At 40.3% G+C, this 18,415-nt stretch overlaps 2 protein-coding genes across 2 annotated transcripts; one reads left to right on the forward strand and one right to left on the reverse strand.

The window, feature by feature from the left end:
* Window positions 1–4,625: 4,625 nt before the first annotated feature.
* phospho2 (phosphatase, orphan 2) lies at window positions 4,626–9,535 on the reverse strand. The gene is made up of 4 exons (XM_070970707.1): window positions 9,481–9,535; window positions 8,842–8,919; window positions 8,539–8,633; window positions 4,626–8,399 (listed from the first exon to the last, which is right to left on the reverse strand). The coding sequence occupies exons 2-4, from the start codon at window positions 8,910–8,912 to the stop codon at window positions 7,840–7,842; spliced, it is 726 nt and encodes a 241-aa protein (XP_070826808.1). The 5' UTR covers window positions 8,913–8,919; window positions 9,481–9,535; the 3' UTR covers window positions 4,626–7,839.
* A 278-nt stretch (window positions 9,536–9,813) lies between these two features.
* Window positions 9,814–17,940, forward strand: LOC139335599 (synapse-associated protein 1-like). Its single transcript, XM_070969274.1, has 9 exons — window positions 9,814–10,138; window positions 10,568–10,686; window positions 11,902–11,968; window positions 14,534–14,607; window positions 14,743–14,882; window positions 15,045–15,202; window positions 16,825–16,874; window positions 17,012–17,168; window positions 17,338–17,940. The coding sequence occupies exons 1-9, from the start codon at window positions 9,934–9,936 to the stop codon at window positions 17,466–17,468; spliced, it is 1,101 nt and encodes a 366-aa protein (XP_070825375.1). The 5' UTR covers window positions 9,814–9,933; the 3' UTR covers window positions 17,469–17,940.
* Window positions 17,941–18,415: the final 475 nt, after the last annotated feature.

Genomic DNA, 18,415 nt, shown 5'->3' on the forward strand with positions numbered 1-18,415 from the left:
GAGCCCAGGTTGTCCATTTGAATGACAGGCTTTAAATCACTCTATCATTAAATGTGTACTGTCCTGAACTGGATGATTAAATGCCAACAAGGTGTTTACACACCATAGTCCTGTCTATGTCATTTATTTTGTCATGATTTCATATTACTTATTCACGCATTTATCATTGCCATGATATGATATGATATGATATGATATGATATGATATGATATGATATGATATGATATGATATGATATGATGGCTTTAGCATTGCCTACACAATGAGACAAAGCAGACGCTTGATTGGTCTTTGATTGGGTTGACACAGGTGCACAAGGCGGGTCGATGCTAATTGCCTGCAGATGGCAGCACGGCATTAAATATGAGTTGTATAGCTTGGCATAATCCAACCATGATGACCTCCTCATCTCCCTTTCTTTCACACACTCATACATACCTGACCTGCTTTTGGTCCTCTCCCTCATATCAACAGTGAACGTGACCCTGAAATATGAGCTGCGTGCACAGAGTGCCACCTTGTGGCAGTGCGAGACCTGGCCAGAGGAGCACTGCAGGGCAATGTCTGTGAACAGGCGTTCGGAGTAGAAGCCTCTCAGGGCATCCAGCGCCTCCTCAGAATGGCTCACATCATGGAAATCATACACATAGAGATCCTGGGATCCTCTGGGTGATTCGGCTGTAGTCTGTCTGTGGTATTACAGAATTTGGCTCAGTGCCAAAGCAGGAAAACTGAACAAACATGTCACATCATAGGTTTTCATACTTACTGTCAGTTTGATTATGACAAGTACATTTTAAGATTGCATTTGTTCTGCATGTAAATTGCAATGGCCACATCTTTGGGGTTTTTGACATGCTGTGTTTTGGAAAAAGTGTAATGCCTCAGAAAAGAGGGATGTAAATTACTGTGGTACCCTACGGTCTCTTACCCCATTCTTCAGATTGGTGTGCAAATGAGACATTTGCCCGCTGAAATAAAGGATTGATCCTTTAAATATTCATCAACTCTTCGTGCATAATAAATGGTGTTATGGTGATATAATACACATGCATCATTTCTGGTGTTATATTACGGTGGTGAGTTTCTTCTATAGATCTGGTTTCCCCAAAACTCTTGCACATATTCTGACACACTTTAGAAAATCATGAATAATACTATGGTGAGCCCAGTGACACAGACTCACACCACTGCCTCTTGTATTATTATTTCTGGCTGGGATTGGATACTTTCACTTGCTAATGAACTTAAATATGTGGTAAAATATATTTTGGGATAAAAATAAAAATAATAAAAAGTTAAAATTCCCAGAACTGGAGGGTGATACATAAGTGTGACTTAACAATGGCCATAATAACATACCTACCTGATCAACATGGTCCACAGGATGTGATGTTCCACTGAATTTCAGAGGACCTTGCCAAGACAGCAGCTTAATGTCTCTGGTTAGCAGAAATAATCGTGACAGATTCTAAGTGTTGGTCTTAAGTGAAATTCCCTTTAAATTGGTTACGTCGGGGTCTTCACATGAGAACACATTACATCTGTGTGCTAAGAAGAGCTTCTGGTCGTGACTTTTCTTTTCTTCTTTTCGTTTAGTCGTACTTTTGGAGCACAAGCCAGGCTTTGGTCACCTTGTACCTTTTTTTAAGCACTGTAGCCTCCTTACTTAAGTCTCCTTGTACTCTTATTCCTGTCTTATTTGCTCTCTCACATACTAGTTCTATTCTATTCCTTCTAGTTCATTATTTAATTTAGAGACCAGACATTTTATCAGCTGATCAAATGAGATGTATTGTTACTAGTTAAACTAGCAAACAATAAGTAGTTTAAATTAGCCTTGAGAAATTACATTAAGCATGTTAACTATAGAAATGATCAAAGAATGTAATTTATGCTCCAATGATTGTTGACACTTTAAGCGCATTTTGTTAATAGTTCTGTACTTTAACTTTGAAATTTTGACCACTTTTAAGCCTTTTTTTTTTTTTTGGAAGCCAAATCGCAAATGTTCTGGTTTTGTGCGTCTACCTTGACGTAGCTGTGAGTCGCTGCTGATCTGATAAGAAAAACAACTGGGATCACAGAACGCATTCCACACTGTCAAAGACTATCAGAGCTGGAGAATAAATTAAAGAGGCTGTAAAGAGAGGGTTGTGGAGGGGCAGGGTTCATTTAAGAGACCTTTAGGTCTGGACAGAGTAATCAACTGGACTATTAAGGCAACACCAAAGGTTCGTAGATAAAGTTGACAATCATAGAAGACTATGGACACCATGTGGGGAGAGTGAGTGTGAGAAGCTGGAACCAGTGAATGCTGACACTCATTTCAAAATAACAACCCAAGACAACTGATTTAGAAGTAGTTACACTGTTGCAGCTATGCATTCGTACACTCACAGTGATTTAGGAATATGGATGATGTAAGCGTTACAATATCAAATGCTAGAAGAATTCAAACTAAAAGTGGAGCTCCTTGCCAACCGAAATCAAAATGGATCATTTTAAACTGAGATTGAAGGAGCTTTTAAAGAGGGATCAGTCATGTCCAAGTGTAAGAAATGTAATATTCTCATGGACATTCTTGTGAAGATGAAGATATTTACCAGTGCACACTAATAAAGTGAGCACAGTCCTCATTACTAATCTCAGTAGAAATCATACAGGCTGTCGCACAAATGGCCAACAAATATCTTGGAATGACAAATTTAGCAGCATTTATTCCACCAATAAAGTGTGTTAAGAAACAGCTTAAACTGTTAAAAATCCTAAGGTCCGTTTAGATACCGTTATCTGCCTCTCAACAGCCGTAACAGAGCGTGAAGGAAAGAGAATTATTTTACACTCAGTTTGTGTTTTTTACACATATGTGGAAAAAAAAACAAAAACACCCACAGCTCCTTCATGAGAACTTCGTGTGTCTTGCAGCTGCTTTGCATGCTAGTCTATTGAGGTAGAGTGTGCAGACAAACTGACTCTGCCTCACCTACAGTGGCCCCCATTTTTGTTCTGTTAGTGTGCATTTTCCCTTTACACGGCATCATTGCTACACTGGAGTCACAAACCGCAGGCAATTATGTGATGACCTAAAAACAGTGATTATAGTTATATCACAGATGCAGTAATTCACGATGTGATGGATTCCGTCTCTGGTCATGTACAGACACAAGCTGTTTCTGGGCCCTCTTTCTGGCCTGAACACCAAACCTTGTGAGTAAACTAGTCCAAACTTCCAGAACTTGTTTGACAGCCACACTGCTGAGCCTGGCTCTCACTTATGCAACTAAGCATCTTCCTTTAATACAGCAAGCCTCATCCAAAGCTTCTTCCCACTGACGAGTGAATTCAGGAAGTAAACAAAGCCTGCTGAGTCTTGGACCATAACACCAGGTTAGATCTTAGGCGAGAGCTGTCTCTGTGAGATGTTGGCCTGCATCCCTGTCCAAATCCATCTTCAAATCCCTCTATGTTTATGCCAATAGTGATGTTTTTGTCTCTTTTTTTCTCAGTCTTGGAAAGGAATCCTTTGCATCTTCACATCTGCCTATCTGAGAAGAGAGGGTACATCAGCTATTTAGATAACCACTGTTTGAAGTTTAGATGGAAACAGCACATAAGAAGCTGCCTCTAAGAAAAATTTATAATGCATCAGTAAGCGTCACGTAGTTTGTCTCTTGTCACTCCCAGGGGACGAAGCCTACTACCTTTGATGATGCCCTGAACTTTCCTCGAGCTGTTTCATCCTGTGAAATATCTTATCTAAAAGATGGATGAGCGCAAAATTTTGCTCAGACTTTTATGTATCCTGATGATTTTGGTGACTTTTCCACGGTTCATGACTTAACACCTGCGGACAAGGCAAGACGTTCACATCAGTCTCAGCTGTGCTTTGTGTTTGGTCCTAATCAGCAAATATCAGCATGTAAGCATGCTAAAATAAGATGCTGAACGCTGTGAACAACAAATATGCTAAACATTAGCACGGCAAACGAACAGTGACATTAGCATTGTCATTGTGAGCATGTTAGCATGCTGATGTTAGCATTTTGCTGGTAGCAAGAGTTGAGAAGATACAGCACTCTGACAGACTGACTGGATGCTTGGATTTTCTTTGCAGGGTGAACCTCCTCTGTTGTCCATGATTAATGAACAGCCAGTGTACTGTATATTGTCTCCAAAGTGCAGTCTCAAAGTGTCTGCATAGCTCAAATGCCCCTTTTCGACCTCTTATGAACTGCATCAGGTGTTTTTTGTCCACTCCATTTATACAACCCCAATTCAAAAAACTTGTGTAAAGCATAAACACAAACAGAATGCTATCATTTGCAAATCAACTATGTAGTAACTATGGAGTATCATTTATGCACTCATGTGTTCACAAAGTGGTGAACTTGGCTTCATTCTTGCTTATGAAAAAAAACAACGAAGCTGATGAGGTCAAACATCAAATATACTGTCTTTGCACTGTTTTCTGTTGAGTATATTTCAAAAAGGATTAGCAAATGATCACATTCTGTTTTACGTACGTTTTACACAGCATCCAAACTTTTTTTTGTTGCATTCCTACACATCACATTTTCACAAAGGCATGTTAAGCACTGGACTGTTAGACTGTTGTGTGATTGCGCTGCAGTGTCCCTGGCAGTACATAAAGTAAAAATGGATACAAGAGGTTTCTGGTTTTAATTTTAGCATTAAAATTACAAGACGAATGAGTACAAATGCAATCGGGCTCCAGCAACAAGTGCTGCTAACCCCTAAAAATCATCAAACAATATATCACACACATCAAAAAACATCTCTCAGTGCATGTTTCCATGAACATTAAAGTGGGAAACACAATACTCTATCCAGGTAATATCAACTGGCTATGAAAAACCTGGATAAAGTCAGAGAATTACTCCAATATTGTCTAAGACAGTTTCTTAGTTATGTGGAAAACATTGCTGAATAAATCCTGGATGTGGATGGACGTAAAACAGCACCTCTGGATTTTACTCAAGAAAGTTATCCACATAACTCAGTACATCTGAGGCTATTGGAGAAAAAAAAAAAGACTTTTTGTTCATAAGCTTAAACAAGTAATTCCCATGATCAGGTTAATCCAAACCTGGTTTAAACAATCAAGACAGCTTCACATGTATGACTACAAACAGCCCTGAGTGTTCACAGCAGCAAAGTGCCACAAATTAGATACACGGCATAAACAACCAAAACATGAAACCCCAACTATTTGTAATTATTATATAATTAGCCTAGCTATGTGTCTGTTCTCCGACTGTGTGATCATCAAATGGTTGTAAGCAAAGGGAACTTATTTTCCTATTAGAAGTCATGTTATATTTTCAGTTGAAAGATTAAGAAACATTAAATAACTTTGACATATTATGAATAAGTTATTTGGCAAGATAGTTTGCATTCTCTAGAAGTTCAAACAATGTTTCACTGCAGATACTGCTCAATTTCTGTAATCTCATTCAACCTGAAGGGCAGCTGAGGTAAGTTAATGTCGAGGTGTCCTGCATTACAAATGATGCCACGGCCCTGAGCTAAAAGTCGGTTGGTTCTTTTTTTTAGCTGTACTATAGCTTTTTCACTCAAGACCTTTTGTCATGTCGCAGAAGGAAACGCACAGGTGTTAATAACAAAATGAATGATGGCTGAATTCCATTTGTCTGCTTCAGTTTCAGGCTCCCGGTACTGTGCATGCTGGCTCACTGTCATGACTTACTGGGACACTTGAACAGAACCGAACCATCGTTCCTGTTATTAGTAACTCTTGTGCTTTTTCTACTGACAGCACATAATGTCTACTGTTAAAAAAACAGTCCTGCTGCAACTCCATATATGCTGGTAATACAATATATAAGGTCATAAAGTATATTTGTATGTTTTGTAGTGTTGGGTTAGTGTTCTGCCGTTGCTTCATGCATGACTGATGTAAGGACTGCCATTGCGTACCGATGGGAAGATTTTATCCATCCCATCAGTTTCAGTGTAGTGGTTCATGGTTGAGAGCTAATAGTCGGAAATTAGGCTGGACTTTATACACTTTATACGTGCATATTTGCTCTCTTGGACAGAATTAAATGAGAAAATAGCTACAACTATCATGTCTGTTAGCTAAATATGGAGGAAGATCCAGCAGTGAGTCACACCAGCTATGAGTAAGTTCAAACATAGTCGAGTTTGCATGGAATTTCTTACTAATAATGGAGTTTACATGCTACTAACATTTTAAAGGTTGCACGAGCTGAAACAGTTTCAATGTAGACATAAGTTGCAACTTATATATTACACCTAGACCTTATAGGGTGTAAAGTTCTCCATAAAACAGCTGTTGGCATGGCACTGTTTTGAAAGATGGGATAACTTGGGATGACAAGGAGGAGCAAATTACTTTAGCTTGCTCTGTCAGCAAACACATTCTGTATGACAGTACACACCAATCCTGTAATGTTACAGGACACATACAGTACAGCACAGTTACTGTACACTGTACAGACAACAAACTAACGTCAACTTGGCATGAAACCAGCTAGCAAAGCTGATATAAAAATAGACATTTTACATAAATGTGACATTAGACACTAAAATGATGAATGATATTGTAGGCAAGTAAATATATGTGGTTAGAAAACGTTACGATGTTATTGTTAGCTATTTTTAACCATTAGCCTCATTGCTATTATGAAGAAAAGAGCTCAAAGATGATTGAGCACGAGTGACAACACGGAAAGAAACACACCACTAAGAACGATGCTTTTCATTGACTGCTTACAGGAAGTGAAAATGTCATATTGTGCCAAAATATTTTGGTTGAGTAATTAAGATGAACCTTAAAACTCTGTGGCGCAACAAACATCGACACAGCTTGAACGCCAAAATAACTGGTTTCAGCATAACGTTTAGTGTGGACTTTACATCCTGACTTAAGACAGAATGTACGTATAGCTGGTGCAACAGGCCACAGGAGTCAATTAGCTTAGCTTAGCACAAAGGCTGAAAGCAGGGGGAAACGGCTAGCCTGGCTCTACCCAAAAGTAATGAACTCCGCCTGCAAACCGACAGAACATGTCTTCTTTTTCTTGTTTGTTTAAATGTTACTAAATAGCACATTTATGTGTCATTTGTTTATATAAAACAGACAAGAAAAAGAAGGCATTTATTTAACTAACAGGTGCTGGCAGGCAGATTTATGTTCCCTTTGAACAGAATAAATCTAGCTGGTTCCCACTAGCTAATGCTAAGCTACGTTCATCAGACGGTAGCTGTAGCTTTAGATTTAGTGGACAGACATGAGAGCGGTATCAATCTTCTCAGCTAACTCTTGGCAAGAGAGCAAGTAAGGTAAATTTCCATGAATTTCAGTTCAGCAGATCCAGTTTACTTGCTTGTCCTCCCCCCCAGAGTACCCCCTCTGCTTACTGGAGCAAACCCCAGAGAACAGCTACAATCTTAAATACATAATACAAATACAACCTCAAGAGATTTGATCTCTGTCAAACACACACTGCACATGTAAACATTGTTTCTGTAATATATATGTATTGCCCCACCTCCACCTCTGGATAACAGACAAACCCCTGTTTGGGGGGGTTGTGACTGTTGTCAAATAAGAGCAAATTTCCTGCAGATGTCGTCAATTTTCAAGCGTTTGCAATTACGTAAAAATAATTTTAGCATCAAAATTGTAAATTAAAAATACTGCCTTTTATAACTTTTTATCTTAAATCTAAACAATTACAGGAAGCAGCATGTGCCTTCTACAAGTGCAGACTCAATAGTTGCCATCAATGCAATATTTCAACGACAAGTGATAAGTCAGTCCTGCTATGACTATATACTTGCTTTCAGTTCCTCAAGAATGTCAGTGCCACTGCTCCAGGCAATGACTTTAGCTCTTAGAGAAGTGTTATCCTCCTGACCTTCCAGCTTGGCCAGCAGTTTCTCCAGCGTGTAACCCTTCCTGGGCATCGCAACATCATGGTCTCTCAGACAGGAAGTGGGGCAGAGATCATTCCCACCGTCCCCCGCGTAAAATATCCGCTTGTACTCCACACCTCTATCAGACTGTTCCGACAGATACAGCTCCAGGACTTTTTTCTTACAGAGGTTGACGGGGCATCGATCGCAGTCGTGAGAGTGGTAACACTGTACTTCCATGTACCCGAGCTCGTTGAACTTAGCCGGGTTGGTGAAAACCTTATCGACAGCTGCCTTCAGGCCAGATGCGTGGAGGATCCAGTCTATGAACACGGTGTTGGCGTCAGAGATTACAATGCAGTCAATGGTGCTTTTATGCTCTAATATGAATGTCAGCAAATCTGTCATTCCAGCTGTGAAGGGGATGGTCTCCATCACACTGCGGACCCTGTCAGGGCTGACCTCCTGGTCTCCTGGACAGACAGACAGACAGGAAAAAACATCATTGGACTGGAGAAGAAGCAGGTTGGAGGTAGCAATAAAATATTGATTAACCTTTCTGAGCAGCTGTTTGTAGCAGGATGGACTACAAACAGGATAACAAATTCTAACCTATGTAGTTCATCACTCTGCCCATGAACTCAGTCCAATGGCCTTTTCTGTAGGAATTCTTCACAGAGTCAGGAAGAGTCTGGCCTGGAAGACATCTGGAAAGAGAGAAAACAACAAGATTCACTGTGAATAAAGTGCTGAATATTGATCTTGTCGGTGTGGTATTTTGATCTCTTAGTGTCAAACAGTCCTGTAGTAACAGTAGTAGTACTCTGATACATTTTAGACATTCTGCAGCATTTTATAGTGATTCATCAATTGCATTTCATTAATATATTAATTAATATCCGATATATTATTTACCTTATCACCCAAGTGTCACTGTTGTCATCGACCACAGTGTGGTCAAAATCAAACACCATCAGAGTCTTCATTCTTTACCTGGAGAAAGACAAAACAGTTTCAAACAATATACAGTAAGAAGTAATTGTTATTTTGGACCCTAAACGAAAATACTAAAGAATTCTTATTATTTAATATTCTCGTTATAATAAGACATTTCCTCTTGTGATCAGTGGTTCTGCCTGTTCCGCTCACCCAGCTGATCGTCTGTTCCTGATAAAACTGCTGATAAACTGTATCACCCAAATGTCAGCTCTCAATAAACTGCCTTCTTCTATATGCCGATTGTACCACCGCACCTAAATCAACCCTGAGATATTTTTAATTATTTTCTATTCACTACAGTGGTTACGTTGAAAGTCACTATGTTTTAAGTGACTTCTTTTTTATAAGAAATCTGGTGTTAACTCGTCTCCTTCCGAGTGAACGGCCTAGCAGTCCGGCTAATCCTTCAATTCAAATTCTGCTCCAACAGTTCAGATCAGGCTCAGGGGGGTAGCAATTATTACAGCGACTAGAAACTAGACTATACTCCTGGTTAAGAGACATAAAGTACATAAAATACATATTTATACAAACGGTGATCAACAACAAACTAACCTTAGCCTGCCTGACGTCACTCCACCGGTCCGTCTTCCTTCTCAACCTGCGTTACAAGATGAGCAACAACTCTGTGCTCATTACCGCCACCCGCTGGTGAAGTGTCGCCTTTCGGAGTCCAAGAGCAACTATTATAAGGAAAAAAAAAAATAATATTGCCACAATGAATCCAGTAGTTGTATTACACAGTTTCCCACCAAAACAGCGCATGTGCGGTAACGACAACTGAAAATCCATGACCCATCTCTTTACCCATTTAACCAGAGCGCACCTGAAGGCGTCATTCCACCCTTTGACCGCTGGGTGGTAGTAACACTCAGTCTGAATTACAGCAAACAGAGAAGAAGAAATCCTGTCGGTTTAGTTCCTGGTTGCATAAAGTCTAGAATCTCCCCCTGTTCAGTTTGTTGTTTTTGTCACTTTTAAGATTACGGTCGTTTCATTTCGACCAACATGTTTAGAGGTTTTGGGACGTGGTTGGGTTTGGAGAACCCGCCGTACACGAAGTCGCCGGACAACAAAGAAAACCTGAGTGAGGAGCAGGAAGAAAAGGTGGTGGAGGCACAAAACGAGGTAAACAAACAGCAACCAGCTGACCACGATGGAGAAGAACCAGAGGCGAACCAGGAAAGCTCTGAGCCGGGCAAAGGACTGGGTGGTGAGAAAGAAACATTTTCCCTATATTGTTGTTGTTTTATCGACATTCATTTAACGTCATGCTAGAGAGTTAGCTAACTTGTCAAGTCCTCGAGCCCCTTGGAAGGCTCGAGGTTGGTTGGTTGGTTGGTTGCTTGTCTTATTCAGCGTGACGTTGGTCCGTCTGTCCACGTCAACTCGTCATAAGGGCATTAATCAACGCAGCGTGGTTCTTTCTGAAAGATGTCCATACCCTGTTCTTCACTCTCTTGAAATGTAACTTCAGTTATGTTGTTCTTTACCCCGTGTCGACAAGAAGGTATCTCAAAGCAGGAGGAGCTGTCTTCTCATCTGTTCGTGTTGTATTGTTGTAGCAATGTTCTTAGTAACAGTCCCACAATATCATGCTGTTGTCAACTCTTATCTTCTCATCCTCCTTCTCCATCTGAAGATTACATCTTCAGTTTTGCCTCCAGTGCCACGAAGAAGATCTCCGAGTCGGTGGTAGAGACGGCTCAGACCCTGAAGAAGACTGTGGAAGAAGGGAGAATCGATGGCATCATAGACAAGGCATGCTGCTCTGTTGACTTGTCAGACAAGTTTGTCAGAATACAGCACAGACTTCATGTGTGCAGCTTCAGGGCTTTGACTTGTTGTTGTCAAGTGCAGCACTTTGCTCAACATGACATAACATTAGTATGACAGTCTTCCATTAGAAAGTCCTCTTCTCCATTTAAAATTTATGTGTGTGTGTGTGTGTGTGTGTGTGTGTGTGTGTGTGTGTGTGTGTGTGTGTGTGCGTGCGCGTGCAAATGTTTTTTATTGAAAACAATGTGTGGTGTTATATTTCACACTAACATTCTCACTTTGAGCAATCATTCACATTTGAATGAATCAAATCTCACACAATTTAACACTGTCAATAAACAGATAACAGCTGGTTACAAAAAAAGCCCCTTCAACAGCCCTTTCTAAGGGATCAAAACAGGGTGATACAAAATAAAGTTACAAAGTGCACATCATTGTAAACTAGGACTCAGGCTATAGTGCAGTTAAACCATGGCTTAAACTTTACTTTCTTAAGTTTCCTTTGAACATATGATAAGATAAGATATACCTTTATTAGTCCCACAGTGGGGAAATTTCAGGTATTACAGCAGCAAAAGTGGATAGCAAACATAGAGGGCATCAGTAAAAGGACATTAAATATCAACCAAACAATATAAACAAGGAGTCAGTAATAGCTGTCAGACTATAAAGCTCTTCTGTTTATTCACTAGAGGCTCATCAACCCAGCCTCTTATTTCTCTCCAGAGAGAATGAACATTACTCGGCTATGGCTGCAGTAAGCTTGTTCTTAGTTGCGGTATCCATATGCCTCTGTCGAAAGCCATCCATTGTCGCCTGGTTTTGACAAGGAGGCGGCAGAGAATTCGCATTAGCCGTGTGTTTGGCCATCAAGTGGTATTTCAGACTGGATGTGCTACGGTGATAACTCAGTTCACACCAACAATACACACAGATAACTTTGGTCTTGTCAGACTTCATGTGTGCAGCTTCAGGGCTTTGACTTGTTGTCAAGTGCAGCACTTTGCTCAACATGACATAACATTAGTATGACAGTCTTCCATTAGAAAGTCCTCTTCTCCATTTAAAATGTGTGTGTGTGTGTGTGTGTGTGTGTGTGTGTGTGTGTGTGTGTGTGTGTGTGTGTGTGTGTGTGTGTGTGTGTGTGTGTGTGTGTGTGTGTGTGTGTGTGTGTGTGTTACACTTGTGTATTTGTAGACTTTCCTCGGAGACTTTCAAAAGGAGCAAGAGAAGTTTGTCCAAGAAAAGAAGGCAAAGAAGTCAGGTAAGATCAGATGGGGAAACGAGGCTCTTCTTGGAGTAATCTCTGTCAGATGAATTTTCACTCTGTTAAAGAACGCTTTAAATGCAGCTGTTTGCAGGATGCATTAAACAATTTCCCCTTGGGGATAAATAAAGTAATTCTGATTCTGATTCTGATTCTGATAAGGATGACGTTTTGTGTCTGTCTGTGGCTATGTGAGATTAGTAACAGTAATATGACGACGGTGAAGCGAAGTAAACTTTGTTTTACTACCATTCATACACCCAAGATACATGTAAACCAGATTTGCTTGTTTGGTTAGAGTAATTCTATTTAGGAATCTAAAGTTTGTTCTCCACAATCCATACCTGTCCAGGAGGAAGAGGGCCCATTCAGGACTGGCTCTAAAATCTTCTGTCAGCTCTTTTCTTTTTACTGATCCTGCACCAGTATTGGCCATAACCATGAATCATAATATCATTGTCTAAAGAAAAAGCTCACTCACTACGAAACTTTGTCTGTGAACAGAGGCCCTTTCTGTCTGCATGTAATCGTTTTGTCTCATTTCACAGGGAATCTGACCTGGGGACAGACATTGACAATCACTGTATAGAAACAGGCAGTGTTCTCGCTGATGGTCTCGTTGGCTGATGTAGGTCATGTAGAGGCATCAGTATTAAACGGAGACTCTTTCATAACCAGTTAAAAACTTCTTGTGGTACCTTTAAGGTTTTGTAGTTTACATAGCTACTTAAAGTGATACTCCACCCAAGACCTGTCAACATGAGAGTCCACTGGAATTACTGTTAATCCAGGCTGGTGTCAGATCTTGTTCTCAGTGATGGAGCACAGCACCATCAATTATTTTTAGTGCTGTCAATTGATTAAAGTATTTAATCGCGATTAATCTCATGAATGTCATAGTTAACTCGCGATTAATCGCATATTAATTACACATTTTCATCTATTCTAAATGTCCCGTTAATTATCATTTTAATACTGTTATCAACATGGAAAATTGAATAGGCTTGCTTTGTGCAAATGTTTTTTATTGAAAACAACATGTAGTGTTATATTTCACACTAACATTCTCACTTTGAGCAGTCATTCACATTTGAATGAATCAAATCTCACACAATTTAACACTGTCAATAAACTGATGACAGCTGGTTACAAAAAAAGCCCCTTCAACAGCCCTTTCTAAGGGATCAAAACAGGGTGATACAAAATAAAGTTACAAAGTGCACATCATTGTAAACTAGGACTCAGCCTACAGTGCAGTTAAACCATGGCTTAAACTTTCCTTTCTTAAGTTTCCTTTGAACATAAGATAAGATAAGATATACCTTTATTAGTCCCACAGTGGGGAAATTTCAGGTATTACAGCAGCAAAAGTGGATAGCAAACATAGAGGGCATCAGTAAAAGGACATTAAATATCAACCAAACAATATAAACAAGGAGTCAGTAATAGCAGTCAGACTATAAAGCTCTTCTGTTTATTCACTAGAGGCTCATCAACCCAGCCTCTTATTTCTCTCCAGAGAGAATGAACATTACTCGGCTATGGCTGCAGTAAGCTTGTTCTTAGTTGCGGTATCCATATGCCTCTGTCGAAAGCCATCCATTGTCACCTGGTTTTGACAAGGAGGCGGCAGAGAACTCGCATTCGCCGTGTGTTTGGTCATCAAGTGGTATTTCAGACTGGATGTGCTACGGTGATAATTTAATTCACACCGACAATACACACAGATAACTTTCTTGTCAGTCGACCCATCAGGCAACTTTTTGAAACTAAACTTTCCATTCAGAATCTTGTTCACATCCAATTTGGCGTTTTGCACGTGACATCCACACAAATTGGTAGCCTACACTTTAACAGCTAGCGAGCAAAAAGACCAAACACATGCGTGGGGCGTGCCTGTTTTTGTTTCCAGTTTACAATTGGATCCTGTAGTTTTTGTAACGTTACTAACAGTGACCACAGCTTATAAAAAACTACAAGTTCACTAGGTCACAAAGAGCGTTAATCTCGCGATAAAAAAATGACGCCGTTAAAATTTAACTAATTTAACTTTCACTAATTATTTTATTTTTTTTACTGTCAACTTTTAATCTTTTTGACCTGAAACATTTTCAACGTGGCATCTTTTTAATGATTCACATTATAGAATATCAAGCATACAACAAAGACGATTGTTAGATATGCAACACATCATGTCACCTGTCAAACTGTGATGGCAGATGTGTGACCCCGGGTCACATAGGGGAAAAATAAGAGTAAAAAACGAAGGTCAGATATGAGATGATAACTTGTAGGATTGTAGACGTACATATACAGTGTGTAACAATTATTTCTATATGCATACTGTATACAGCATGTGCTCTTAATAACTGACGAACTGACAGACGTATACAAAGAATAACAGAAAGCTCAGTTATCATTTAGCACTTTATGGGTGTGTCTGAACTGTCACAACGCTGTATTGTGTCAAGTCGTATCTAAGTGTCAATTGCACGTTTTAAAAATGTGAAAATGAATGCAGATTGTGTGTGCGTGCTTGTGTGTGTGCTGATGTTCGTCTAGAAGCAGCAGTGCCTCCCTGGGTCGGCTACAATGAGGAGGAAACAATCCAGCAACAGATCCTCGCTCTGTCAGCTGTAAGCAGACATCACACACTGTATGAATGCATCAGCCTGTCTGTGACACTATCGCCGTCTCTGAGCATTACATCCCCCTCATTATCTCTGCAATGATTAACCCCTTTTTGTTAAAACTGAGTTCTCTGACTGTAGGACAAGAGGAATTTCTTGCGAGACCCTCCTGCTGGTGTTCAGTTCCACTTCGACATGGAGCAGATGTATCCTCTGGCCGCAGTGATGCTGGAGGAAGACCAGCTCCTCAACCGCATGCGCTTTGATTTGGTTCCTAAACTGTCAGTAGTCTTCCTGTGTTGTGTGTGTGGTGGCATGCATGTGTGTACATTATGTATTTTATGTGCTGGTTTCTGCAAGAGTGTGACTGGACACAATTGCACTCACAGCACCTGTGGAATCAACGAGGTAAAATGGACGGCCATGTGTTTTGTGTTTGACAGTGTGAAGGAGGAGGTTTTCTGGAGGAATTATTTCTACCGTGTGTCTCTGATCAAGCAGTCAGCTCAGCTCACAGCGCTGGCAGCCCAGCAGCAGCAGCAGCAGATGGACGGCGAGGACAGAGGGGTCAGTGTTTCACCTGAGGACGTTGTCTTAACAGGTCAGACTTTCATCCATTCTTTAACTACAGCAGAGGTGTTTCACGGGGTCATTTCACTACATCAACACCGGCCTCTGCCAGTGCTGCGTCAAAAATATCGTGTTATTAATGCATTAACGCAAATCAATTTTAACGGCGTCATTTTTTTTATCGCGTGATTAACGTTCTTTGTGACCTAGTGAACTTGTAGTTTTTTATAAGCTGTGTCCACTGCTAGTAACGTAAGAAAAACTACAGGATCCGATTGTAAACTGGAAACAAAACAATAGACACGCCCCACGCATGTTTTGGTCTCTCCTGCTCGCTAGCTGTGAAAGTGTAGGCGGATGTCAAGCGCGAAACGCCGAAATGGATGCAAACAAGATTCTGAATAGAAAGTTTAGTTTCTAAAAGTTGCCAGATGGGTCGACTGACAAGACCAAAGTTTGGACAAAGGCATATGGATACCGCAACTAAAAACAAGCTTACTGCAGCCACAGCCAAGTAATGTTCATTGTTTTTGGAGAGAAATAAGAGGCTGGGTTGATGAGCCTCAGGTGAATAAACAGACGAGCATCACAGTCTGACTGCTTGTATGTTCAAAGGAAACTTAAGAAAGGAAAGTTTAAGCCATGGTTTAACTGCACTATAGCCTGAGTCCTAGTTTACAATGATGTGCACTTTGTAACTTTATTTTGTATCACCCTGTTTTGATCCCTTAGAAAGGGTTGTTGAAGGGGCTTTTTTGTAACCAAGTATTTATTTTTTGTCATCTGTTTATTGACAGTGTTAAACTGTGAGATTTGATTCATTCAAATGTGAATGACTGCTCAAAGTGAGAATGTTAGTGTGAAATATAACACTACACATTGTTTTCAATAAAAACCATTTGCACAAAGCAAGCCTATCCACTTTTCCATGTTGATAACAGTATTAAGATGATAATTAATGGGACATCTAGAATAGATAAAAATGTGCGATTAATTTGCGATTAATCGTGAGTTAACCGTGACATTTATGCGATTAATCTAATAATTTAATATTAATTTAATTTTAATATTTTAATCAATTGACAGCACTACTTATTTTATAACTATACATGAAGCTCCGAGGGTGGAACTTGTCCCACTTTGTCTCACAACTGTCATGCCGTGCCATGATTTGTGAAGAATGTATCACGCCTCCGGTGTTGCTGTCGCGTTTGTCCTTTTTGATTTATCATCAGGAATGGCTCCTGGATTTCTGCTTTGTTTTTTGGGTGGAGGACTTTTGTCCTCCTGGGAAAGAAATTTGAGATTTGATTAGAGGCCTGGAAGCAAAAGAACTCAACTCAGCTCTGAATTTGTAGTGCGACTGGGCTCTGCATGGGGAGCTCATGGTGTAGGATCAGAGGCCGTCCAAGTGATGTCGTGAATAGTAATGCGAATCAAGTCTTCAGTTCTTGCCGTCCACTTCATTATATATTCAGCTTATCGTTGCAGTTAATGATGCTACTATACATGCTGCTCCTCTACTACAAACCGCAGACAGGGCTATGGTTTCAGAGGGAATTCATGGGTCACTGAGTTAAGCAAACACCACGCTGTGATTTGCACATGGAAAACTAACTAACTAACTAAATAGCACTGTATTGTTTGTTGTAGACAACGTCAGACCAAAAACTCCACCAGTGTCCATCAACAACTTACAGAAGGTAAGAGTACTTCTAAACAAAGACGTGTGTGTGTGTGTGCGTGCATGCGTGCGTGCGTGTGTGTACATGTGCCAATCATTCTAAAGTTTAAGAAAGAGTAGTGCAGTGACTTTCTGGCCTGTCTCTGCGACTCACAGCCACCTCAAGAAGAAGAGGAGGAGATGTCGGCAAGTCCTGGAGTGTCCGAGTTTGTGAGCGACGCTTTCGACTCGACGGCCATCAACCAGGAGGACCTGAGGAAAGAGATGGAGCAGCTGGTGCTGGATAAGAAAGAGAGCACCCCCTCTCCTGATGGTTAGATGAGTTTTTAGTGATTGTCATGTTTTCTCTTTGGCGAGCACAACACGCAGCTGAAAGTAATTACTGTACCAATTACCAATTTGGATTTTCGCTGTCGAGTATTATTTAATTGCAGAGTAACTAATCGTCTTGCTCATAATCTTTCTTTTCCTTCTGCATTCAGATGAGTCAGCCGACTGGGAGAAGGAGCTGCAGCAGGAGCTTCAGGAGTACGAGGTGGTGACTGAGTCAGACAACAAAGATGACCAATGGGATCAAGAGATCGAGAAGATGCTGCAGGCCGATGACAGCTAGGCAGCTACTGTGTCTGCGTCTCCTGTACAGTCATCTGGCCCAGAGTGGATGAATAGTGACCAGCGATGCACAAGAGGATGAACCTCCGCATCCTCTGCCCCACCCGACTGTGATTGCTATCTTGTAAACATTCTCCTGTAACTGATGAAGGTGTAGATCCAGTAGCAAGAGTGTGTCATCTCTGCTGCAAACAGTGGTTATGTTCAGGCGTTTTACTTTGTTGATCCTTCCTAAATGAGTTTTATTAACTTGCATCCCCTGCCCTCTTTGTCTTTGAAGGGAAAAGCTGCTAGAGGGGGCTGCAGCACAACTTCCAAGAATTTTAGAGGCGGTTTGAAAGGAAAATTGAAATTTCATGTTTGCACTGCTGCTTTCTGGTGGGTTGTACAGTGAAGTCTTAGTATAGTTACAGTACAGGCAAATCAAATGTAAAGTTACATTTTTGTAAATAAAGAGGATTCTAATACTGTAATTCAAGTTTCATTTCCCTTTCATTACCTCTGCTTGGCTTTTTACATTCTCGATTGTATTTTTAGTCCTGTGTGCTTGTCTTTACTTTGTTTCTCTGCAGCTGAAATACTGTACATTTTCTGTTCTTATTTCTGTTATCTGTCATCCTGAATAAATATTTATCTGTATGGATGGTATGCATCATTTTAAGGTGGACACAAAGCCAAAGGGAACTAGGCTTGAAAATGGTGGAAAATATGTTTTTTGTGATTGTTGAATAATGCAAAAAAGCCTTTAACACATGACAGGAACACGTTTTTATACTGGTGCATTGCAGACTTGCCATCCTTCAACATTTAATTTTCCAGTCCTCTCACTGATGTAGAATGAAGATGAGTTTTAGACACATGACATGTAAAAAAGGACACATCTGCATAGATCTACATCTACATCATCATTAAGGACCACTTTTCTGCACGATGAGTAGCCTGCCTCTA

Source organism: Chaetodon trifascialis, chromosome 1, assembly GCF_039877785.1.
Source record: "Chaetodon trifascialis isolate fChaTrf1 chromosome 1, fChaTrf1.hap1, whole genome shotgun sequence".
NCBI lineage: Eukaryota > Metazoa > Chordata > Actinopteri > Chaetodontiformes > Chaetodontidae > Chaetodon > Chaetodon trifascialis.

Bases quoted from the DNA above. Each gene is read 5' to 3' on its own strand.
- phospho2 (XM_070970707.1), bottom strand. From the start codon at position 8,912: ATGAAGACTCTGATGGTGTTTGATTTTGACCACACTGTGGTCGATGAC. The intron at 8,634-8,841 runs GTAAATAATATA...CTCTCTTTCCAG, and splicing joins AGTGACACTTGGGTGATAAG to ATGTCTTCCAGGCCAGACTC. The intron at 8,400-8,538 runs GTTAGAATTTGT...CTGTCTGTCCAG, and splicing joins CAGAGTGATGAACTACATAG to GAGACCAGGAGGTCAGCCCT.
- LOC139335599 (XM_070969274.1), top strand. From the start codon at position 9,934: ATGTTTAGAGGTTTTGGGACGTGGTTGGGTTTGGAGAACCCGCCGTAC. The intron at 10,139-10,567 runs GTGAGAAAGAAA...CTCCATCTGAAG, and splicing joins GCCGGGCAAAGGACTGGGTG to ATTACATCTTCAGTTTTGCC. The intron at 10,687-11,901 runs GCATGCTGCTCT...GTGTATTTGTAG, and splicing joins TCGATGGCATCATAGACAAG to ACTTTCCTCGGAGACTTTCA.